At 44.0% G+C, this 25,954-nt stretch overlaps 1 protein-coding gene across 1 annotated transcript in view; it reads left to right on the forward strand.

Annotated features, from left to right (window-relative positions):
* REEP5 (receptor accessory protein 5) overlaps positions 1–25,954 on the forward strand; it is a 46,433-nt gene that overhangs the window by 12,106 nt on the left and 8,373 nt on the right. The window contains exon 3 of the mRNA XM_075854827.1: positions 23,661–23,799. Coding sequence (XP_075710942.1) covers positions 23,661–23,799 — 139 coding nt within the window. The remainder of the gene's footprint in view (positions 1–23,660; positions 23,800–25,954) is intronic.

The raw sequence follows: 25,954 nt of genomic DNA on the forward strand, positions 1-25,954 counted from the left end.
TATTTGAGCCAAAATTTGAACCTTGCGTATATTGTCAGATGTGGACCTCCCAGGCATAAAACCTGCCTGATCCGGGTGGATGAGTTGTAATATCACCTTATTCAGTCTATTTGCCAGTACCTTTGCAAGTATCTTGTAGTCTAGATTCAGTAATGAAATAGGACGGTAAGAACTACAGTCCATAGGGTCTTTGTCAGGTTTTAGTAACACTACAATTGTGGCATCATAGAAACTGTCCGGAAGTTTTCCCTCCCCCCGGGCATACGAATACATAGAGCATAATGGGGGAATGAGCTGGTCAGAATAACGAAGATATACCAACAATGGTACCCCGTCCGGGCCCGCTTACCCTTCGACATATCCCTCAATGCCTGTGTAACCTCGTCTTCCATGATATCAAGTTCTAACATATCCCTGCCTGCCTCATCTAACTGTGGAAATTTCAATTCCTCCAAGTATGATACACACTCGGACCAATCATACGTAGACTGGGAGGAGTATAAGTCCCTATAGAATTGGGTGAATCAGGCCGCTATACTAGGGGTATCAGTCAAGTCACGGCCCTGACTGTCCTTAATCTTTAGTATTGCTGAGCTCTGAGAGCTATGGTGAATTAAATGAGCCAGCAATTTACTTGATTGATTTCCCAATTCAAAATAGGTTTGCCGAGCAAAAAACAGTTTCCTATCCGCTTTTTCTTGTAGTAATAATAAGTATTTACGGCCCATCGTCAGCCATGCATGTTTATTTGCTTCAGATGGGTTTTCTATATACTCGCCCTCCAATGTTTTACATTGCTTTGCCAACTGACCCTCTTCCTTTGCCGCTTCCCTTTTTATGTAGGAGATTGTAGATCGCAAGCAGCCTCTCAAGTAGGCCTTCAGGGTATCCCATAAAATATTAAGATTATCACATGAGTTATTGGTATCTTGAAAAACCTCCAATTGATCTGGTATGCGATCTTGCGGCCCTATCAGGGTGAGCCAGAATGGATGAATTTTCCAACTACCAATCCTCACAGGCCCTGGGTGATTGAATCGCACTACTATCGGAGAGTGGTCTGACACTCCCCTTACTTCATAAGAAATATCCGTTACCATCGGAACCATTAGAGCGTTCCCAAAGATATAATCTATACGGGACAGGGAATTCCTACCGATAGAATGACATGAGTATATCTTTACATTCGGATGTTTGCATCAAAATATATCTATCCAACCCATTTCTTGAAATAGCAAATTCAACTCTGTTGGAGCCACCGGTGCAGCCCCAAAATCCACTTCCCCTCTAAATCTATCACATTTGGGATCCATGACCATGTTAAGGTCCCCCATGCCCAGTACCGTGGCTTGTGGATAAGCGGCAGCAAATGCGGCAGCCTCATGTAAAATCTGTGTATTCGCCGGAGGAGGAACATATAGGCCCAGTAATACAAATGGTATAGTGTCGATGTAAGCATGTATAAACACATATCTACCTTCCTTATCCACTTTAAGTTTGACCACTTCCCACCTCAGAGATTTGTGGATTAATACAGATACTACCCGGGAGTAGGACGTATGAAAAGAGTGTGAAGACCATTGGATCCAAGGTCTACGCAATAATCTCGCTTTGTCTGGGATTAAATGCGTCTCTTGCAGACATATTATAGAGGGATTAAATTTACGGATACATGCAAAAATGGCCGCCCTTTTCCTCGGGGTACCCAGCCCCCGTACATTCCAAGACACGATCGGTATAGACGCCATTAGTGGGCCCGGAAACTATGCCTGCCTCGGAGGGAAGATGGCTCCCGACTCCTGCATAATACCAATATACTTTCCCTAGCGACCTTTCCCCACCTTCTTTGCACTGTATGACTTTTTAGACATTTGCATTCATAAATGAGTATAATTTCGCCTAAATACGGCGTTGAAAACATAAACGACAGAACTAACATATATACAGTAAATTGTATCGGCAATGCGAGATGACACATAGGCCATTGCCGAATCATGCCCTCCTCGTGGCACCAAAGAGTAACGGGGAAGGCCCCGTGCTATTAGGCAGTGTTAACGTATCCTTCCCTATCTGCATCTTCAAACACCACATTACATCTTAAGCCCTTTCCATAAATTCGTACAGGAGGACTATAAATCAATCATCAGTTTAAACAATACATCAGTAATATTTAACCGCAATATGCTTCCTGTGCAGATACCAGGATCTCTCCTGCGATTTCTCAACTGAGACCCCTTCTTCACTTCGGCCGGATCATTACTTCCCAGTATAGGCCAAGCTCCGTGAACAGAATAGTAACGGATTGATAGTCCCGGCAGTGCATCCAAATGAAATGGGGAGGATAAGAATGACCCTTTTCAGGGCCTCCGGATCTATCCACCCGCCGGATAAATCTTCAAGCTGGGTGAACCGTAACATTGGAATCCCTCCTTAAACACAGGAGACCAACCAGCAAAAAGAAACCTTTTAGCCTGCATCAGGCGCATGAGGAACTCCAGCACCATCTTTAAATTCCAGCACTTTCCATCCTCACCCTCCAAAGGAATCACACGCGGCGGGGCGATCTCTTCCCTCTCACCCAATCGTCGGCCTCCAACGGAGAGTTAAAAAAGATAGAACGGTCGTTATCCACTACCCGCAGCCTTGCAGGATACGCCATAGAATATGGGATATTGAGATCCCTCAGCCGCCTTTTCACCGCCATGAACGTAGCTCTGCGCTTTTGTAGATCAGCCGAGAAATCCGGGAATATGGATATAGCAACGCCATTATACTTAATTCCTTGCAGTCTGCGGGCTTGACGTAGGATCATGTCCCTGTCGTTACAATTAAGCAACCGGGCCAGCATCGGCCTCGGAGGGGCCCCCGGTGGAGGTGGTCTTGCCGGCACTCTGTGCGCCCTTTCTACTGCAAAGGCCTGCGAATAAGGTGCATCTGGCAGTATCTCTTTCAACCACTTAGATATGAATTCGCCCGGATCTTGGCCCTCCGACTTCTCAGGCATTCCTATTATCCGGATGTTATTCCGGCGCAGCCTATTTTCCAAATCATCATTTTTTTGTTTTAATAACTCTGTCACGGATTCCAGATCCGTAATCGCACGTGGCATTGCCGCCATCCTGTCTTCCACCCCCGACACTCTATCCTCCACATGCGTCACTCGTTCTCTCAAGGCCTGCATATCCTGCCTGATGAGGCCTATATCAATTTTCACCTCCTCCATCTTACCGGTCAGCGAGGTCTTGCATGCTGATATGGCTGCCAGGAGTTTATTCATCACCTCCGTCGGTGTAGGTTCCGGCTCCGTCTCCTCCACCACTGCTGAAGATGTCGTCCCGCCAGGCATCTCACTGCCCTTTGAGCGCTGCTGCAGAGAAGCACGGCCGCCATCTTTGGTATCTTCCCGGGCATAGCTCTGTAGCTTTTCCGTGGCCGTTTGACCTCTCGTGGGGCCCATAACTCCACTCTTACCGCCCGACTGCTGCCTGGATCTCTGGGACGTAATGATGAAGGTAAGGAACGATCAGGATATTCACAGGATCAATATAGCACGGGACCACGGCGGAGCTCTCAAGTCATGCGACTGCTCCTGTTGCGCGCCAAGCCACGCCCCCTTTTCTTACCAGTTTTAAATCTGTCTTTTTGTATGTACCTCCGGTGTGGTCCTGGAAGCTAATCTGATCTAGTTTCTCTAAGGCCATGTGTTTGCATAGAGCACAATGCCGAGTCTGTTATGTGCGGTATGTCATTTCATCTGACATCTATTCATGCAGGAAAGGTTTGAACACAAGCCGTACTGTTGCCTGTTCAACTTATGCTTTTGTCACAGTTCATATTCACATCAGTCTGAACTACTTATTTCAGCTTTCATCCCAGGGAATGTCCAATACCTTCCTTGTTCCTCACCTTTCTAGTTTTCAATTCATATGCTGGATTTTTCTTATTTTTTTTTTTCTCTTCCATAATAATGATAATTTTCTTAATATTAGTTTGGTAAATACCTATAATACCCGACAAAACAGGGAAAAAAATGTGTGAAGAAAAAAGGAAAGGAAAATAATTTCGGTTATAGAAGAGACTTCGACTGGGAGCGATATGATCGAATATTCTATTCCACCGCTTATGAACTTTTCATCTAAGTTTCCCATTTTTTTTTAATACTTTTTTACTATTTGTCTTATACTCTTGAGATAATTGAAGTTCCTTAAGCAATGAGGGAGGGACGGCCTGGGGATAGAAGCCACAGCGGTTTGAAGCGATGGTGATTCTCTTGTTGCTCCAAGAAGCTAATTTGCATATATTGAATAAAGTGATTTTTCTGCAAAGGAGGCAAATGAAAAAAGCGTTAGATTCAGGTGAGGCTACACTATATTACTCCGTTGCTGGTTTGATAGGCAAATTTCTGGGGATAGACTCCCTTCTTGTTCTCTCTAGCAGTTATGAGATGACTGCGGGCACGCCCAGTCAGGACCGATTTAACCATAGGGCAAACGGTGCTCTTGCAGCTGGTGGTGGCACCATTTTTAACTGTTTGTGTCCAAAGGACGCAAAGTTGAAAACTTGTAAGGAGGGTTTGGGAACGGACAGCCAAAGATGGGGAGAGCAGCATTGTTTGTTTGTGTGTGTCCCGTTAGCCCTTGTGTCCTTGACCTTTTATTGGTTATCGGTCTTCCTTCTTGTCTTCTGTGTCATTCTGGCCATTCTCCCTCCTGTAGTTCTGTTCAGAGGCTTGCTGCATCACCACTGAAAACTCTGCAGCGTTCCTAGATTGGATGGGGACCGGGGAGGAAAGTAGTGGGAGACCGGGTGATAAGTACATGACGCTACAACATAGCCCTGGTACTTACAACTCTCAGTGCAGCCCGATCACTTGGAACAAAGACCATATTAACCCTCAGCGATCCACGCATAAAACTTTTGCACCGGGCCCACCAAAGTGTTAAAACGGCGCCCAGTAGTGAACTCCCTCCATCCCCTGTTCTTCAGAGGAGGAACTTCATATAGCACAGATTTGGATATTTTAACTAGGTGCCTTTGAGCAGCGGTATGAAGAAGAGGGCACAACGGAGAGCTGATAACCAATATTTCCATATATATATTAGATTGATAGAACATCACATATATTTATATGATTAATATTTCTATGAAAGTAAATATGTAACAAGCTATGCATTTAATAAATTGTCAAAATATGAATAATATTTAGAGAGGATCTCACTAGTTTTAGTAATGCCCAATCTCCTAGCTAATCGAATAGGTTCTGTCACACTGATAATGCTAGTGAAAATTGTGTCCCGAAACGTTTATTTTAAGTTATGAGCTTTTTTTCGAAATGTGCAAATACTAATACATAGGCTATACTAGCCAAGTGGGCATCAACACCAGCGACTCTCCTGAGGTGGAGCTACCTCACAGCCTCTGACGCTGTCCTATCAACATGAAGCTGCTTCACACAGTGTGAGACTATAAGGCTGGAGGGAAGGGGGATCACTTAAAATAGCCATATCTCGGGCTGTGGACCACCTAGAATAGTGGTTCTGGTGGCATATGAAAGATGAGTCAACCGGAGGTATCACCAGTTAGATGCGTTCGGGAATGGTAACTGTATTTGCATATCGTATATCGTACTTGGGACGCAGATACAGTTGATCCCAATGCTGAAGCAGGGAACGGTCAGCTCCTTGCTTCAGTATTAGTTCAGAGCGTGGAAGCAGAGGGAGCTCCTCCATTTGCTGAGGAATCCCCGGGCACAGCGCTACTTTTAAGCTCTGTGCCCGGGGAAGCCCTTGACGTCATTGACCATATATGGATTGTGATGTCCGTGGTTACTCCTGGAGTGGAATCCCTGTTGCCGACGCTCTGGCCGGGGATTCTGCTCCTAGAGGGAAAACCTGACGTCACAGTCTATATATGGACAGTGACGTCAGGGGCTCCTACTGGAACGGAATCTCCGGCCAGAGCGTCGGAAACGCTCTGGCAGGGGATTCCGAGCTAGGAGTAGCCCCTGTCGCATATGAACAATGACATCAGGAGTTCCCTCTAGGAGTGGAATACCCTGCCTATGCTTTGGCTGGCGATTCCGCTCCTAGAGGGAGTCCCGAAGGTGCTATCTACAGGGGGGGTAGCGCTATCTACATGGGCACTGGTACTTTATATGTGGGATCTGGCACTAGGAGGCGGCATTATACTGTATGGGGGCGGCTGAGGCGGCATTATACTGTATGGGGGAGGCTGAGGCGGCATACTGTATGGGGGCGGCTGAGGCGGCATTATACTGCATGGGGGGCATCTGTGTGGACGTTATACTGCATGGGCGCATCTGTGTGGGTGTTATACTGGGTAAAGGCAGCTATTTGGCATTATACGGTGTGGGAGTCACTATGGGAGCATGATACTGTGTGGACTGACTCGGGTGTATATGGGAGAAGATTGGGTGGGATTAAAGGCGTGGTTTAAAATAAAAATTGCCCCTACGCGTGCCACCTTGGTTGTCCCTCTTTGTGATACTTGAAAGTTGGGAGGAATGTTATCAGTGTGACAGCACCTAGTAGATCAGTTTTGCCCAATCTCCTAGCTAAACTAGTGGCAGATCATCTTTAATATTTTTATTTTTGGGGTCGGTATATTTCTACTCCAACTCGGACTCCACCAAAAACTGAGCCCCCCCAACGCCACAGCAATGCTTGTACTGACATGTATTTTTTTATTTTTTTTAATTGAGCGAGTAGTGTAAATGCAATCTAGACAATGTTGAAGCAAAATAAAACGCCTTCAAAGACCTGTAGAGACACAATGGTCTAGATAGTGTGCACCTAAGGCGCTGCACACTATGGTTTGGTCCTACGTTTAACGTGTAAATCGGGGCAAGCACAAACTGGAATGAACTAAGCCAAGTAATAGGCGGTATGAGGAAGAGAAGTGTCTAGCAGTATGCAGGAAATTTATCATACAGCACGCACCACTTTGATAAAATTTGTACGTTTTCTGAATTTTACGCTGTCTAAGGGTATGTTCACACGCAGTGTTTTCAGGCGTGTTTCGGAGCGTTTACGCCTGAAAAACGGAAGCTGAACGCCTACAAACATCTGCCCATTGAAATCAATGGGAAAAACAGCATTTAGTTCATACGGGGCGTCTTTTTACGCCGCTGTTATAAAAAACGGAGCGTAAAAAGACGCTCCGTAAAAAAGTGCATGTCACTTCTTGAGGCGTTTTTGGAGCGGATTTTCCATTGAAGACTGAAAAACGCCTTAGGGTATGTGCACACACACTAATTCCGTCCGTAATTGACGGACATATTTCGGCCGCAAGTACCGGACCGAACACAGTGCAGGGAGCCGGGCTCCTAGCATCATACTTATGTACGATGCTAGGAGTCCCTGCCTCTCCGTGGAAGTACTGTCCCGTACTGTAATCATGTTTTCAGTACGAGACAGTTGTCCTGCAGCGAGGCAGGGACTCCTAGCATCGTACATAAGTATGATGCTAGGAGCCCGGCTCCCTGCACTGTGTTCGGTCCGGTACTTGCGGCCGAAATACGTATGTGCACATACCCTTAAAAGAAGCTTCATTTTCAGCTTAAAAAACGGCTGAAAATCAGAGGCTGTTTTCTCTGAAATCGGCTCCGTATTTTCAGACGTTTTTTGTTAAGCGTGTGAACATACCCTTAAACTTAGAAAGTATTATTAAATCTGCCCCAATGTATCTGTGTAGTTGACAGCTATCAGTCAGGCTAGGGCAGTGATCTGTGCTGCTGCACCTGCATTTAGAATAGAGGATTGCATAACCTTATTCCTAGTATCGGTCATGTAATCCTGTCGTTTTTCTGAACACTACCTCCCCCTCAGTCTGTGTCCGCGCGACACTGGTCACACGGGAAAAAAGGTGTTGGTGTGTTCCCACACATCATAGGTCATGTGGATGAATGGGGCTGGCGTGTCACTAGTCACAAGGGCGTATCACAGGGAGAAAATATTAGTGAGTAGAGTTGGAGGGTATGGCAACTAAAGCTAGAGGGGGGGGGGGGGAGGAGGATGCCAGGACTTGTAGGCTTTTAGTGCCTGAAGTCCCGTGTTTGAACCAGAGAGTAAGGAGGCAGCATGGGCATCGTATCAGGAATTGGTATGTCATTAAAAAAATGCTACATTTTGAGGGGCGTGGCCGGCTATGGGTGAGTGAAGACCGAGAGCTCCCTGTTAACACTTTTTTTTAAATCAACTAGCATCCGACCTCCAGCATGGGGAAAGCCTCCAAAAAAAAACGAGGGCAAAGCCCGTAACTCGCTCCTCCTCTCCACAAGGCGATCTTGGGGCATATTTCGGGCGGACTATGCCGCCACAGCTCCAGGACTCTTTCCACCATGCTGCCAGAACCCAGGCCCAAGATGGCCACCTGTCTCCTCCCTCATCCCCCGCCTGCCGGTACCGTGCCTCCGCCAGCTCAAGAGGCCCTATCGATGGTGACCCCCTCTCTCACCCTCCTACTCACCGGGGGAAGACGCTGCCATGCGAATCATCGCGACAGCAGCCGTGCAAGATGGCCGACCGGATCCTGTATGCGCCTGTGCGCAGTCTACCCGGAATCCTTTTCAAATGGCGCTCTTACCACCTGCCCCGCTGGAAATTCAGAGATCCGGCCTCCTGCAGGTCGGAGACCAGGCGCTATCTGCTGTAGCGGACCCCCCTGACGTCCACCAGCCCCTGGATACAGCATCTCCCAGGCCGCTGGTGCATGCTGCGGCCTGGTCACCGGTTATGGTGCTGAGGAGGGATCCTACCTTAATTACTGCACTGCAATCTGACTCCTGCCTGCAGGAACCCAGCGAGCATCCTCCAACGCCTCCTGGTTCTGAGGTTCCATCGGTGAAGGGGATTCCTCAGCCGCCTGCACAGCAGAGGTCATTAACGCCAGACTGTGAGTACAGAGGTCCATTACTCCCGAGGCCTTCATTCCCCCAACCACGCCGCACCCACTTTCTCACTCCTCTCTGCATGTCCACATCCATTGGCAATATCTTGTGGTGAGACCATGCCCCAACATTTTGTACCTTACAACTCCCTTTCCAGAAATTCCTGGATGTGGAGGCTCAATGAGAGCCTTCTCCTGGATGAGGTCTGTCTCTCTGACCTGAAACAATCTGTCGATCATTTTTTGTATCCGATCACTCCCATAACACCATATCCCATGTGATACAGTGGGAAACCCTCAAATGTGTACTTAGGGGGATCCTTGTCAAACATGACACCCAACTTAAAGAGAAGGGCCCACACTCTTAAACTTGCCCTACAGAAGGTTTCCTCTCTTGAGCGTGCCCATAAACATTCCCTCTCTATTTCCATTTTGCGAGATCTACAATGTGCTCGGCAGGAGGCCAGACGTCTTCTGGACACGGCCCATAAACTAACTTTACAAATTTGCCGTAGTAGATTGTATGAATATGGCAACAAGAGCGGGTGCATGTTGGCCAGGCGATGAGAGGCCAAATTTCCCAATCTCATATTCCTAGTATCGAATCCCCAACAGGCCTCTTAGCTCACACCGCGCCAGATATTGCTAAACATTTCCATAGCTACTACTCCAATCTTTATAACCACGCCCTCATCCATCCCCACCATTCAATGTACAGGACTCTCCTCCCTCTCCATTTTCCCGTTTATCCGTAGAAAACACCTCCGATATGGAGAGACTTCTCCGCTCCAGAGATCCTTGCTGTCATAAAAGATCTACCAGGGGAGGGGGGGGGGGAAGAGCCCTAGACCAGATGGTTATACTGCCAAATTTTATAAACTCTTCGCTGACCAACTGTCTCTCCTTTTACTCAAATCGTTTAACGCAATCTCCCCTGAGGTCCTCTTCCCTCCCTTCTACCTTTGCCCGTGTCGATGTCCTTCCTAAACAAGGCAAAGACCCCCAATTGTGTGCCGGTTATAGACCCATTTTCTTACTCCATGTAGACATCAAAATATATGCAAAATTTTTGGCCAATAGACTAAACAAACACCTACCCACCTTGATACACTCTGATCAGGTTGGATTCGTGCCTGGCAGTGAGGACCGCGAGAATACACTCAAGACCATAGACCTCATCCACCATGCCAAATCCCACAAACTCCCTCTCATGATTCTTTCATTAGACGCCAAAAAGGCATTGGACAGAATCTCCTGGCCCGCTCTCCATACCACCCTACATCACACAGGATTATGCCGTTCCTTTATTACGAAAATTCTAGCCCTTTATCAGTGTCCTTCTGCACAACTCAAAATAAATGGTTCCCTTTCAGGGCCCTTTACAATACACAATTGCACTAGGCAGGGTTGTCCCCTCTCCTATATGTACTAGTCATGGAACATTTTATGGTTTCCATCCGGGGCAATCCGGACATCCATGGCATGGAGTAACAGGTCGTCTGGACAATACGTCGGCAAACCCATTCAAATGAATGGGCAGATGTTTGCCGACGTATTGTAGCCCTATTTTCAGACGTAAAACGAGGCATAATACGCCTCGTTTACGTCTGAAAATAGGCTGAGTTCACACGACCTAAGTGCTCGGTTTTTGCTGAATATCTACTAGTCTACCTCGCGAACCCATATATCTCCCTTCCGTCCCTGATGTCAGAATTGCCTCGATTTTAGAGCATGGTCCAAATTTAAAGCGTAACTAAATGTTCGATCAACTTTTTTTATTTTCTAGCAGCATGTGTAATATAAATATATTTTGTAATATACTTTATTAATGAATTTGGGCTCCTTTTTGTGTTCTATGTGTTTTAAATGGCCACTCTGACACTTTTTTTACCACATTTTATTTCTTGTATTTCTCATGTTTCTAGCAGAAATCCGTACACTGTTTGACTGTATCAGTGTACGGATTCTGCTGCCTAGGAGTAAGGGTAGGTGGTGGCCCCATCCTGATGTCACTATGGGGGCGTGCACATCTGACGTCAGGAAGGTCTCTCTGCTGCTAGAGAACGGTGTAGTGTATAGAAGCAGAGTGCATGGAAGAGACTGTGTGCACTGGTCCCTTTGCTAGAGGGAAGGGGGAGAATCATCCAGGCACAGTCTCAGGACACTGTAATCTGAGCTGCTAATTAGCATCAGAAAAGATAATTTGTCTTATCTTCCCTGCACTTGCCAGGGAGAGTGAAAAAGAAAAACTCTAATTGCTTTCTTCTGGAGTGTGCAGAGATATTTATATCTCTATATATAATGTGCTGTGCATGGCTCAGTGCACACTCACAGTATTGTAGTTATACCTCAGAGTTCACTGCCCATGAAAGATACAGACAAATCGTAACATCACATACAGTAAGACACGCCCCTAGCAACTGCCAGAATCAGGAAGTGGGAGAAAATAGATGTGGACGGTTTCACAAGAAAAAAAGCTGCAAAAATTACTTTGAATTGAAAAAAATTGCTAGGAGTAATGTATTCACATAGAGGGACATAATAGCAGTTTACATTTTTTTTTTTTTTCGACCGATTAGCTACGCTTTGAAATCTCTCCAAATCGGAAGCCCCTAATGTGTCTCTCCCAGACCCACTGGTTGCCACTCTCAAAACTAACTTCCCCTTCGCATGGCCTTCCAAGGGCATAACATACCTGGGAATACGACTTATGGCCGATATGTCACAATCATACACCAATAACTTCCTCCTTCCATAAAGACCTGAACACCTGGAATAAACAGGAATTTTCTTGGTTTGGAAGAATAAACATTTTAAAAATGACACTGCTTCCCAGACTATTATATCTCCTGCAGACCATCCCCATCCTCATCCTTTTGACTCCGTAGGGCTGTTCTCATTCGCCCTAAGGCTGTGGGTGGGGTGGGTTTGCCGGATTGCCGTCTCTATTATTTGACAGCAACACATGCGCGCATCCTCCATCTCTTTCACAACCGGAACTCTAAATCATGGCTGCGCCTGGCTCAAGCCATTTGCCCTAATACGCTCTCTACCCTCCCCTTCACACACCACTCACTTCAGAGAAATACACTCCGTACTACTTTCATTATTTCACAAACCCTTATGGCATTTCGCTCAGCGGGGTCAGATGGATCCCTCATAGATGCTCTAGGTCCACTCACTCCAATTACTGACAAGCCAGAGTTTCCCCCTGGCCGAGGCCATCGCTTATTTCTTGGTGGCTTCCTCCATCGTCCTCCCTATATTACACATGTCCTCTTTGCTCCCACTGACAACAATATTACCGAACGCTACGCCTTCCACCTGTCAACTATATGAATACAACCAGTTGAAACCTCTCTACACTACTACGAAGAAACACGCGGACCTCCACCGCTCACTGACTGACTTAGAGCGACTCCTCGCCTCCCCCACACCCCCTGCACATGCTATCATCTGCTTCTCACCCAATGTACACAACGGCTCCCCCCCATTCTGCAAAGCCTGGGAACGTGAATTGAATAAACGATTCACTGATGCACAGTGGAATAGATGCTTCTATTTTTCCCATAAGGCTTCTATAGCCACTCGTGCTCAAGAAACCAGCTTTAAAATTGTATCCAGATGGTACCGTGTCCCAATGGTACTCCATAGGTGGAATCCCTCGGTCCTTGATTGCTCCTGGCGGTGTGGCTCTGACGCACATATGGTGGGGTTGCCCCTCACTGAGGTCTTTTTTTGGAAGGCAGTGTGATTGTTGTACATGAAACCACTGGGGTTCTGGTCCTTGATTCCCCTGAGGCAACACTATTGTTTGTTTGTTCCCCATGCCTATGTACGCATACAAACGAACCCTCGCTAGACATTTATTACAAGCCGCAAAATCAATTCCACATAAATGGAAATCACAGAGACAGGTAGACAAAGGATTCACCACCCCTTTCCTGTTTAGCTAGCAACTGTGACTTTATAAAGTCTTTCATATTTGTTTGTTTGCGTTTTTTGTGTGATGTACCAGCATAATTGTTGTGTTATAATATATTATTATTATGCATGTTATTTTTTTTAGATAACATCATAAAACATCCATAAGGGTGTTAGAACTTTTTCAGTATATTTGATCTAAAATGTTTTTTATTTTTGTCTGTGGCTGATGCTCCTTTATGTAAGTGATGTTATAGAACCACAATTCCAGTGATGGCAATTCTATTATGCAACACTGTCTCCAAGTCATGTTTTGTAATCTGCAGAAATTACGGCCGATTTCATAAGTGACAGAGAAAACACCCTGCCAGAAAAAAAAAAAATCTGAGTCATGCTCAAGTAGTGTGCCTAGTTTTTACACTCTTGTCACTCTCTAAAACACTAATTGGCATATAAAAATATGTGCCCTGTCTCGCTTACACATCTAATGTATCCAGTCACGTGAACCCCATACTCCTTCCTAAGTCTGTGCCCACATATTCATCCAAAATTGTAACCGTAAACTGGGCCGGTGATCACACGTTTTGCTCCTGATACTTCACACTATTCTCAGGACAAACCTGTCCGTGTGGTGTTATAGGAATTTATAGGTGTGTGTGGTTTTTGTTTTTTCTTTCCCTGATATAAATATTCATTTTGCACATGCTAAACTGGTACATGTTTAACCCTTTTTAATACAATGAGTGTTTTGGGCCTTGAGGCTCCGAGCAAAATGTTACCTTTTTGAAATGGTTCTAAAGTTCATTTCTTATTTTTTCCGTCTACACCAAAACAATCACATGTCGCTTTAGTGGTATTCTCCCCTAGAAGCATTGATGGTAGACTGAAAGAGCAGTTCAATAACAAGAACATTAGATTCTCTCTCAATAAGCAAAAGATAACAAAAATGCAGGATCGTACGGGCGCAGCCAATAGTACAGATAAGTCACAAGGATCAGGAGTTTAAAAAGTTTATTCACCGTACTAGGTGAGGTCGTACTGGCCTCTATTTCAGGTACATGAAGCATAAAAGATCCTTGTGATCTTGTGACTTTCACCTGTACCATTGGTTGTGCCTGTACAAGCCTGCGTTTTTGCTTTACCTTGTTTGTGGCTTGGATTTGAGGTTTTGGTGATGAGGCCTGTAGACTGGAGCAGAGACACCATGTTCAGGAAGGATTATATACCACACGCTTCTCAGAGTTGTGGCTGTTCTTTGCACATTTTTTACTTTAAGGCGAATTCAAACATGGCACGTTTGCTGTGCATTGCTGTACACTACAATACTTGTGAATGGGGTTCTCAAAACTCTATCCACATATAGCAAAAACAAATCTGCGTGGAATTCATTCTGCAGATTTTCAAATCTGTAGGATGTCAAATTCCCTCTCTGATTTTGCTCCTTTAATGTATGGATATCGGCTGCGGACTTGTGGTGGATTTCTTCCGCTACGTTTGGACGTGGCCTTATATGGGACTGTGCAAGGCTAACTTCTAAGGGTATGTTCACACATAGAATCAAAAACGTTTCAAAATACAGAGCTGTTTTCGAGGGAAAACAGCCCCTGACTTTCAGACATTTTTTTTGAGCAACTTGCGTTTTTCGCGGCGTTTTTTACGGCCGTTTATGGAGCTGTTTTCATTGGAGTCTATGAGAACTGCTCCAAAAACGTCCCAAGAAGTGTCCTGCACTTCTTTTGACGAGGCTGTAATTTTACGAGCCGTCTTTTGACAGTGACGCGTAAAATGACAGGTCGTCGGCACAGTACATCGTAAGACCCATTGAAAGTAATGGGCAGATGTTTGCAGACGTATTGGAGGTGTTTTTTCAGACTTAATTCGAGGCGTAAAACGCCTCCAATACGTCTGAAAATAGGTCGTGTGAACCCAGCCTAAGTGATGGCTTTCCACACTGTTACAAGTCCTACTTAAAAGGCTGTCCTCGTGGACCCTGTCTCCTGGATAAGGGGTTGGAGGATTGAAATGTAACAATGTATAATATGAAGTGTGAATACTACTTCTACAGTATTAGGCCCCATGCACACAGCCGTGCCCGTAATCACTGCCCGTTTTTGGCCCCTGCTCCCACACAAAGTATGGGTGCACAGACCGTAATAAAGCAAAAGATAGGACATGTCGTCCTATCTTTTGCGGTACACTTCTACGGCCTGGACACAGTCCCGCAAATAAACGGTAATGTGTCCGTAATTGTGGTCCGCAATTACGGACGATTTTTACGGTCATGTAAAATATTTACATATTAGAAAGTACAGATCTAACACTTTTTTATTTTTTATTTTATTTTTTTAACACAATTTTACATATTCCTCAACCTTCTTATGGCTGGATAAGTGTTTTCCCAGGGCGATGCTGTTTGTTAATCGTTTTATTTAATATACTGTAGTAACAATTTGTTACAATAGCTTAATTGCTGTTTGATCTGCAGTTCCGTATATTACGCCCCTGTGAAGCGCACATACGGCAGCTTTGATCACATAATCTATCCATTAAAGTTAAAAACCTGTCACTCATGCTGTAAATATCAGCGTATCAAATAAATAACCTGCTCTCTAGGCACCCAGAAAATATATCCACTACTGTATACACTTTAATTGCAATTTCCAGGGATATGAGAGAGAAAATAATTTATCGTACTGATACTGTAGTTCTTCTCCTAGTTCATTTATCAACATTATATAATTTATGTATCCGTTCTCTATCCATATAATGGTTCATTTGCTGGTTGACCCAGGATTCATGGATTAAAAGGTAATTAATTTATAATTCTTAAAATCCATGTCATGGGGTTGTATAGACAATGTAAAATATATAAGCAGATTGCGGGGCCCTCATGTGTTTATGCTGTTAGTACTATTGTGTAGTGTGTACATGGTGGATTGCTATTAACCCCTTCCCTCTTTGGCCGCTTTTGACCTTCCTGACCGAGCCTCATTTTTCAAATCTGACATGTTTCACTTTATGTGGTAATAACTCCGGAATGCTTTTACCTATCCAAGCGATTCTGAGAATGTTTTCTCGTGACACATTGGACTTTATGTTACTGGCAAAATTTGCCCGATACATTCAGTATTTAATTGTGAAAAACACCAAAATTTAGCGAAAAATTTCAAAAATTAGCATTTTTCTCAATTTAAATGTATCTGCTTGTAAGACAGGCAGTTATACCACACAAAAATGTTGCTAACTAACATCCCCCATATGTCTACTTTAGATTGGCATCGTTTTTTGATCATCATTTTATTTTTCTAGGACGTTACAAGGCTTAGAACTTTAGCAGCAATTTCTCACATTTTCAAGAAAATTTCAAAATGCTATTTTTACAGGGGCCAGTTCAGTTGTGAAGTGGCTTTGAGGTCCTTAGATATTAGAAACCCCCAATAAGTCACCCCATTTTAAAAACTGCACCCCTCAAAGTATTCAAAACAGCATTTAGAAAGTTTCTTAACCCTTTACACATTGCGCAGGAATTAAGGCAAAGTAGAGGTGAAATTTACAAAGTTCATTATTTTTTTTCCAGAAATTCATTTTGAATCCATTTTTTTTGTACCACAGAATGTTTTACCCAAGAAATGCAACTCAATATTTATTGCCCAGGTTCTGCAGTTTTAGGAAATATCCCACATATGGCCCTAGTGTGCTACTGGACTGAAGCACCGGCCTCCGAAGCAAAGGAGCACCTGGTGGATTTTGGGCCTCCTTTTTATTAGAATATATTTTAGGCACCATGTCAGCTTTGAACAGGTCTAGTGGAACTAAAACAGTGGAAACCCCCAAAAAGTAACCCCATTTGGGAAACTACACCCCTCGAGGAATTTATCTAGGGGTGTAGCAAGCATTTTGACCGGCCAGTTTTTTTGCAAAAATTTTTGGAACTAGGCCATGAAAATGAAAATCTACATTTTTTCAAATAAAATGTAGGTTTAGCTAATTTTTTTTCATTTCCAAGAGAACTAAAGTAGAAAAAGCACCACCATTTGTAGAGCAATTTCTCCCGAGTAAAACAATACCCCACATGTGGTAATAAACGGTTGTTTGGACACACGGCAGGGCTTAGAAGGGAAAGAGTGCCATTTGGCTCTTGGAGCTCAAATTTAGCAGGAATGGTTTTCGGAGGCCATGTCACATTTGCAAAGCCCCCGAGGGGACAAAACAGTGGAAACCCCCAACAAGTGACCCCATTTTGGAAACTATACCCCTTGAGGAAATTATCTAGGGGTATAGTGAGCATTTTGACTCCACAGGTGTTTTACAGAACTTATTGTAAGTAGGCCGTAAAAATGAAAATCTACATTTTTTTCAAAGAAAATGTAGGTTTAGGTATTTTTTTTTTCATTTCCACAAGGACTGAAGGAGAAAAAGCACCGCAACATTTGTAAAGCAACTTCTCCCTTGTAAAACAATACCCCACATGTGGTCACAAACATCTGTTTGGACACACGGTAGGGCTCAGAATGGAAGGAGCGCCATTTGGATTTTGGAATGGTTTCTGGGTGTCATGTCATATTTGCTGAGCCCCTGTAGTACTAGTACAGTGGAAACACCCCAAAAGTGACTCCATTTGGGAAACTGCACCCCCTGAGGAATCATCTAGGGGTATAGTGAAAATTTTGATCCCAAAGGTTTTTTGCTGAATTAAGCCATGAAAATGAAAAATAATTATTTTTTTTTCGAACAAGATGTAGTTTTAGATACACATTTTTCATTTTTACAAGGAATAGAGAAGAAAAAGCACCCCAACATTTGTAAAGTAATTTCTCTCGAGTACGGTAACACCCCATATGTGGTTATGATCAGCTGTTTACGTATATGGGAGCATTCAGAAGAAAAGGAGCGGTATTTATCTTTTGGAGCGTAGATTTTGCTGGAATGGTTTGCGGACGCCATGTTGCATTTGCAAAACCCCTGATGTACCAAACAAAAGTGACCCCGTTTTAGAAACTACACCCCTAAAGGCATTTATCAAGGGATGTAGTGAGAATTTAGACTCCACAGGTGTTTTTCAGAAATTAATACGCAGTGGATTGTGCAAAGTGAAAATTGCAATTTCTCCACTGATCTGCCCATTCACCGCACAAGATGTTGTGCCCCTAGAGAATCTTACCCCATAAATTGTTAAGCGGGTTCTCCCAGGTATGGTAATGCCTTACTTGTGGCCATAAATTGCTGTTTGGGCACACTGTAGGGCTAAGAAGGGAAAGACCGCCATTTTGAGCATGGATTTTGCTTGGTAATAGTTCTGTTTGGGGTTTTGCTGGTATTTCCGTTTATAATGTGGTGGCATATGTAAGCTGGGCGGAGTGTATCAGGGTATATGTAATCTGTGCGGAGTTCATCAGGGCATAATAAGAGGGTATAATAATGGGGTAAATAATACAGTTATCCATAGGTGTGTGCTACGCTGTGAAGCGATCCGTTATGCACAGGCCGGTGTCACACTGATAAATAGGTTTTCTTTCTTATCCCCTTTTGTAACGTTCTGCACCTTTTTGGGGACTTTTTCTCCTTCGTAGTTTGGGAAATTTTGCTGGGAAAGTTTTGCGCTGGTATAATACGGGCACCCTCGCTTCCAGCGGATGTGCTATGTCCCTTCCCTTTCCTAGTTCCTAAATACTAGGGCCCTAAAACTGAAGGAATGTGCCCCTCCGGCCTGCGCATTGAGATGTTTTTTCATCACCGCATTACTAGTGCCATAACTTTTTTGTTTTTCAGTTGATTGAGCGGTGTGCGGGCTTGTTTTTTGCGAGACGGGCTGTAGATTTTATTGGTACCATTTTAGAACGCATACGACTTTTTGATCACTTTTTATTTCATTTTTTGGTAAAGGAAATTACCAAAAACAAGCAATTCTGGAATAGTTTTTTATTGGTTTTTTTATCGGCATCCACAGTGCACCCTAAATTACATGTTGGCTTTATTCTGCGGGTCTATACGATTACGGCGATACCAAATTTATATAGTTTTTTTTATGTATTGCAGCTTTTGCACAATAAAATCACTTTTTTTATAAAATCATGTTTTCTGTGTCGCCATATTCTAAGATCCATAACTTTTTTATTTTTGCATGCACGAAACGGTGTCAGGGATTATTTTTTGCGGGACAGATTGTCGTTTTTATTAGTACTATTTTGGAGTAAATGTGACTTTTTGATCACTTTTTATAGCATTTTTTGGAAGGAGATGTGACCTAAAAACAAAGATTCTGGCGTTGTTTTTCATGTTTTTTTTTTAAATTTTTTTACGGCATTCACCGTGCGATAAATTACATAATTGTTTTGTAGTTTGGGTCGTTACGTACGCGGCGATACCAATTATGTATAGTTTTTTTTACGTATTGCGGCTTTTGCACAATAAAATCACTTTTTTATAAAAATCATTTGTTTTCTGTGTCGCCATATTCTAAGACCCATAACTTTTTTATTTTTGCGTGCACGAAACGGTGTCAGGGATTATTTTTTGCGGGACGGATTGTCGTTTTTATTAGTACTATTTTGGAGTAAATGTGACTTTTTGATCACTTTTTATAGCATTTTTTGGAAGGAGATGTGACCTAAAAGCAAAGATTCTGGCGCTGTTTTTCATGGTTTTTTTTTACCGCGTTCACCGTGCGGCATAAATTACATAATAGTTTTGTAGTTTGGGTCGTTACGGACGCGGCGATACCAATTATGTATAGTTTTTTTTTATTTTTACGGTTTTTCCCATAATAAAAGACTTACTATGGGAAAAAAGTCAGTTTAGCTTTATTTTTATTTGAAATGTGTGTGTTTTTATTGTTTTACCACATTTTTATTTACTTTTTTTTACTTTTCTGACTTGTCCCACTAGGGGACATGAGGGCCTGATGCCCCGATCGCTACTCTAATACACTGCACTACATACGAAGTGCAGTGTATTAGCGCTGTCAGTTATTCACTGACAGCAAGCCTATGAGGACACGCTGCAGGCGGGTCCTCATCGGCTCCCGTACAAGGCAGACTCGGACGCCATTTTCTGGCGTCCGATTGCCACAGCAACCCAGCGATTGCATCACTGGGTTGCCGATCGGGTGAAAACCTATCAGATGCTGCGCTCTATTGAGCGCAGCATCTGGGGGGTTAATCTGCCGGATCGGAGAATAGCTCCGGTCCTGGCAGTTACAGGAGGGTGCCAGCTGTATAATACAGCTGTCACCCCGCGGTGATGGTGCCGGCTCTGCTTCTGAGCCTGCACCATCACTGCGCCGTACATATACGGCGCTTTGCGGGAAGCACCTCCCGACAGCGCCGTATATATACGGCGGATGTCGGGAAAGGGTTAAATTCCTGGCACAGTTCGTTTACAAATTATAAGGGGGAAATTTATAAAGACTGGTGTTTCATAAGCCAGTGTTAATAGAAAGTTGGAGTAAGATGAGACACCCTTTTTTTTTATTAAAGGTGTTTTTCCACAAAACACAAGCATCCCCTATCCACAGGGGATATACATGTGTGATCGCCTGGGGTCCCACAGCTGGGATTCACAGCAATGGAGAGAACAGGTTACCCAAAGTCCCCCAAAGTGCTCAATGAGAATGAAGTGCTGGTGCACATGCTAGGGCAGCGCTCCATTAATTTCTGGTCGAGCATGCACCAGCATTCTTGTGGAGCAGTTCAGGGAACTTTCGGTCCCTCGTTCTCCTCATCGCTGGGGGGGGGTCCCAGTAGTCGGACCCCCAGCGATCACACATGTATCCCCCCTACCCTGTGGAAAGGGGATACATGTGTTTGTGGGAAAACCCCTTTAAGAGACGACCTCTTAATAAATGTGTGGAATAATTCAGCAAACCGTTCACCACGACCGTGGACGTGCGCCTCCATTCCCCTCTACCTTTTGGCCATAAAATATATATAAAAAATAAATAAAGCGCGTACTTGCTTTTCAGCTCCTTTTCTCCCCTCGGGCTGCATCAGCAGGCTGGGCAGCTCCTCCAAGGTCGTGACCCCGAGCAGCATTAGATTTTATATGCGATGCAGCACTCCCCGTCGTCAGTGCTGTCTCATAGAACGTCCTGATGCTACCCAGCGTCAAAACGTTGTATAATCCACAGCATCCTGATGGGACAAGATCAGTGCGTTGAGCATTCGTTTTATTTAACCCCTTAGTGATCACCAATACACCTTTTCACGGCGGTCACGAAGGGGCCTTAGGCTAGGCTGCCGCCTTTTCACAGCAGCCCAGTCTAAGTCCTGCACGGGTGTCCCGTGCAGGCTGGAGCCGGGGGTCGGCTGTCTGTCAGCTGGGCTCCTGCTCTAACGCCCGTGATCGAAGTTTAGTGACCGCGGCATTTGACTTGTTTACAGAGGGAGTGAGTTCCCTCTGCCACCCATCTGCGGCCCGCAAATGTAATCGCGGGCCTCCAATGGGGTGTCATGGCAGCCGGGGGCCTGATAAAAGCCCCCAGTCTGCCCTGGGCATATGCCTATTAGGACGCACCAGAGGCCAGGTTGATATACAGGGGAGCGAACTGACTCCTATAGGTCTAATATCAATCAGCTCGGTGAGTATTATCCTAAAGAAGCGACTGCAGTCCACTTTCGGATAACTGGATTAGAAAGCCGTGAAACCAAACCCCCCCCCCCCCCTCCGACATGTTAACCTACTATATAACCGAATATAGGGGCTTATTGTGGATGAAGTCCAAAATTTACTCGGTGCTTAAGGGAGTAAGGTTCCCATTCAATGACTGCAAACAGAGATCTTGAAAACCATGAAGAATTGATACCAAAAGTATATAGGAAAATTGTATAACATATATTATACAATGAATAACCCTTATTTGCTGAAATCGTAATACCTCTTTAATGAGAATTTTGACTTTGCATTGAAGTATCCAGTCCACATTGTCACTGGAGCTATTCTTATGGATGATATCACAAACTTGTGGTGTTTTTTGTTTGTTTTTCTCTTGGTTTTCACGTTGTTATTCATTATAAAGTAGAAGTAGGATGTTAAAAATGTTAGTCCTGATATTGGTTGAACAGGTTCTTTGGGGTGCATTAGTCATGTTGGTGTCACTGTGTAGAAGTCCAAGCTCCAGGCATCCTCTGTACGCCTACCTTGTACTGTGTGTTTTACACTGGCTGCCGCATACAAAATGTAGTTATTTAAGATTGCAAACACTCTTAACCTGCAGCTCCCCATGGTCCACTGAAATATGAAAACGTAGTATTGCTTGTCAGGCTTCCAGAGTTGAATTACAGGTGTGTATTTTCTGTCTGCTCATGGTCAGTGGCTGTATAAAATATCTACTTCTATTTCAATACTATTCCTTAATTAGAGACCAATGTGAATTACACAACTGATCTTTTATGGCCTCCTAGTAAAGATTGGCAGAAATAAAATTGGAACAGCGAATACAAAGCCGTAGCGTCATTTGCATTATTCGTAACGCACTGTACAACTATGAATATATAACGGGATACACATTTTCCTCAGAATTGGAGAGCTTTAAATGGTAACTAAACGTTCAACAAACTTCTGACATGTCAGAACTTTTGATTGGTGGGGGTCAGAGCACAAAGAGGCAGAAGCGCTCGTGTGAGCTCTGAGCCGCTTCATTTCTGTTTGGCTTTTTCCAGAAATCTATATAGTGGTGTACAGACTCAAAACTCTGAGCCCATACACCGGTATATCGGCTTTCCACGAAAAAGCCCAACAGAAACGAAGTGTTTCACACGAGTGCTTCTGCTGCTTCGTTTTAGTGATTGGGGGTCTCCGTGCTCGGACCCCCACCAATCAAAACGTCACTATGACATGTCAGAAGTCTGAACGTTTAGTTGCCCTTTAAGGACATTTTCAGGTGTAGAGGTTTTTCCCTGTTTTTGCAACAAATTACATACAGTACAGTACATGTGAATGAGCTTTTCAAAATTCATTCACATGTAGCGGAAAAAATCTGCACAGATGGTAGGGCATGCTGTGGATTCTCAAATTCGCCCATTACCTTGTGGATTTGTAACCTGAGACAACCTCTTAGGCCAGGACTACACCTAGACTTTTTGTACATAATTGATTTTAACTATTGAGCTACAGCTTAAGTAAAAAGGGGGTTTTACGCTGGGCGATTATCGTGCAGATGAGCGTTCTTAGAACGCTCGTTGCAGATAATTGCCCTGTGTAAACAGGGCAGCGATCAGCAGATAAACCAGTAAACGCTCGATCATCTGCTGATCGTGTAGTTTTAAAAAAAGTGAAATATTATCGTTGTCGGCAGCACATCTCCCTGTGTAAACATGGAGACGTGATAATGTATGGGGACGAGCGATCGGAGTAACGACCATTCGTCCCCGTCCATAGCTCCGTGTGACCGGAGCAAACTAGCGCCGATCAATGATGTCTTGTTGATCGGTGCTCGCTGCACCGGTCGATTATCGGCCGATGTAAAAGGGCCTTAAATGTGTACATTGTGTTGCATGCAATCTTGGACTATGGCTGTCACTCAATAGTTAAAATCAATTCTGTAGTACTACATAAAGTCTAGATTTAGCACTGGCCTTTCACCTTCAACCTCAACTCTTGGGACCCTTCCCCCTAAAAGCCAGAGCAGAGATCCAAATCCATGATTTTGCAATGGAAGAATTTAGCAAAAACCATTGGCAGGTAAGGATGGGTAGGTATTATTTCCAGGAAGAGTAGAGGTGTCCAATCTTTTTACCATACATTGTTCTCTAAGCTTCTGTATCAAGGCGGTGTTGTACATGTTGAGGATTCTCTTGTAAACTCGTGTGCTGACCAGGTTTCTTTCTCCATAGAATCAAGGCGATTGAGAGTCCCAACAAGGATGATGACACTCAGTGGTTGACCTACTGGGTGGTGTATGGAGTATTCAGCATCATTGAGTTTTTCTCTGACATCTTCCTGTCTTGGTTTCCTTTCTACTACATGATCAAGGTGGGTCAATGTATATTATGTTTTTAACGACAAAAGTGTATACGTGCTTGTAATGTGGTACTTATTATTGCGGGTCCACACTGTCCAAATATTTCCATTTAAATGTATCTACTATATACTACTATCTGGCTCCAAAATGGCAAAAAAAAACATTTTTTGTTGAGCACAGACTTGTCATCAGGAGCTTCTGAATTCTTGTACCTTCTTTAGGATCCATTTACACATTGTGGTTGAGATGCGGTTAGAACAAAAGTGCATTTGAAAACCCCATGCATTTTTGCTGCGTTTTTACCGCAACTGCATTGAAAAAATGCATAAAATCGCTGTAAAAACGCATACAATTTTTGGCTGTGTTTTTTACAATTTCAGTTCTAACCGCACCTCAACCGCAACGTGTGAATGGACCCTTACTCCATGCAAATATTGTAGGATTTACTTCCTTTAATTGTTAGTTTTTATTTTCTAAATAATCTTTGCTCCATCTCAAATTTTTTTGTTTTATTAATTTGGACCCAGTGAGACCCATGGTTTATTAGACGCTCTTCTGTTCACCGTTACTCCTCACTGGAGCAGCTGGGGTAACAGGCCAAGCTAGTTATGGTAAACTAGAGGGCTGGCTAATGAAGGTGTAAGTTTAACCACACACTTCACAAGGTTGTTGAATGTAGACCATCACCCTCCATACTACCATCTGATCAGGTAGAGTTCTTCCGTTAGCTGGTATTAACATGACCCTAGAAATGAAGACCATAAAAATGGAAGACACCTATTTGTCAGTCTGCACAACTTTCCACAAGCTCCTGAAACCACCTCCTAGACCTCAGTTCCTTCACCTCTTATTCCCTATCGCTGGCTGTGTCATTGGAAGGGAATGTGGCTTGAACTTGCTTGGTCTCCACTTTAGATAGAGTAATGGAAAAAGGTTTCTGCTTTATAAACGTTCCTTCCACAGTGTAAAAAGCAATAATGACCATGGCACAAGAATATGAACACACTGCTGAGAGTGCGGTGGACGGCTTGTTCTTCTCTTGAGATTTTACTAATGTAGCTTCATTATATAGACTTGTGGCCACATTGGAATTCTGTTCGGGAGCGTTGTGACCTTACGTTATGCTCCCACCCATATCCTTTGGTAAATATGTTGATATAGTAAACCTAGTAAGCCAGTGACTGGGTGTGACCTCCTAGTTAAGTAAACCAGTTTTGGTACACATCAGTTGTCCTATATTATTTAGACGTGCCATATATTCAAAAGTGGTTTACGTTTTTTTAACGGTTTAAATGTTCTTATGTAAATTAATCACTTGATGCACCAGGACGTGGCTTTACATCATGCATTGCAATGCTTTAACGCATCGGGATATACTTGTGCGTTGTGGATGTAAACGGTCACCCTGCCAAGGACAAGTTGGCAGAACTGTGCCATCAACTGTTTGACAGTTGATTGACACAGTAAGACGTCAGGGGACAAATCACAGCGGTCCCCTGCCGGCGATTGCGGTGATTGGTCAGTCACAGCAGACATTGACAACAAAACTTGCTGTAAACATTGTTACAGCATCTGATCTTCTCGGTGTGAAAGTGAGGAAGATCGGATATGTAACGGTGTGCCGCAAAATACGGTACAGTTACGTGATGGGCACTAGTATGTTAGCGCCTTCTCTTGTAACTGTACGTTATGGTGATCGAGCTGGCTCAGAAGCTGAGCCAGCGCCATCACCGCCGGGTGTTGGCTGTATATTACAGCTGACACACGGCTGTAACGGCCAGGACCTGAGCTAGCCACTGATCCGGCCGATTAACCCATTAGATACAGCAATCAAAAGCGATCGCTGCATCTTGGTGCTTAGATTGCACCCGATGATTGCTAATGGCAACAATCGGCACCCATGGGCGTGCCAATGGTTGTTATGGCAACCGGAGGCCTAACAATGGCCTCCTAGTACAGAAGCCTATTAGGCCACGCCGGGAAGCGATGCCTAATAGGCTTGCTGTCAGTGAATAGCTGACAGCTCTTATACACTGCACTATGTAGGTAGTGCAGTGTATTAGAATAGCAAGGGCTTCATGCCTTCAAGTCCCATAGTGGGGCAAAAAAAAAAAAGTTTAAAAAATGTTGGAAAAAAAATAAAAGTTACAAGTTAAAATAAAACCA

This window comes from Rhinoderma darwinii, chromosome 1 (assembly GCF_050947455.1).
Source record: "Rhinoderma darwinii isolate aRhiDar2 chromosome 1, aRhiDar2.hap1, whole genome shotgun sequence".
Taxonomy (NCBI): Eukaryota; Metazoa; Chordata; class Amphibia; order Anura; family Rhinodermatidae; genus Rhinoderma; species Rhinoderma darwinii.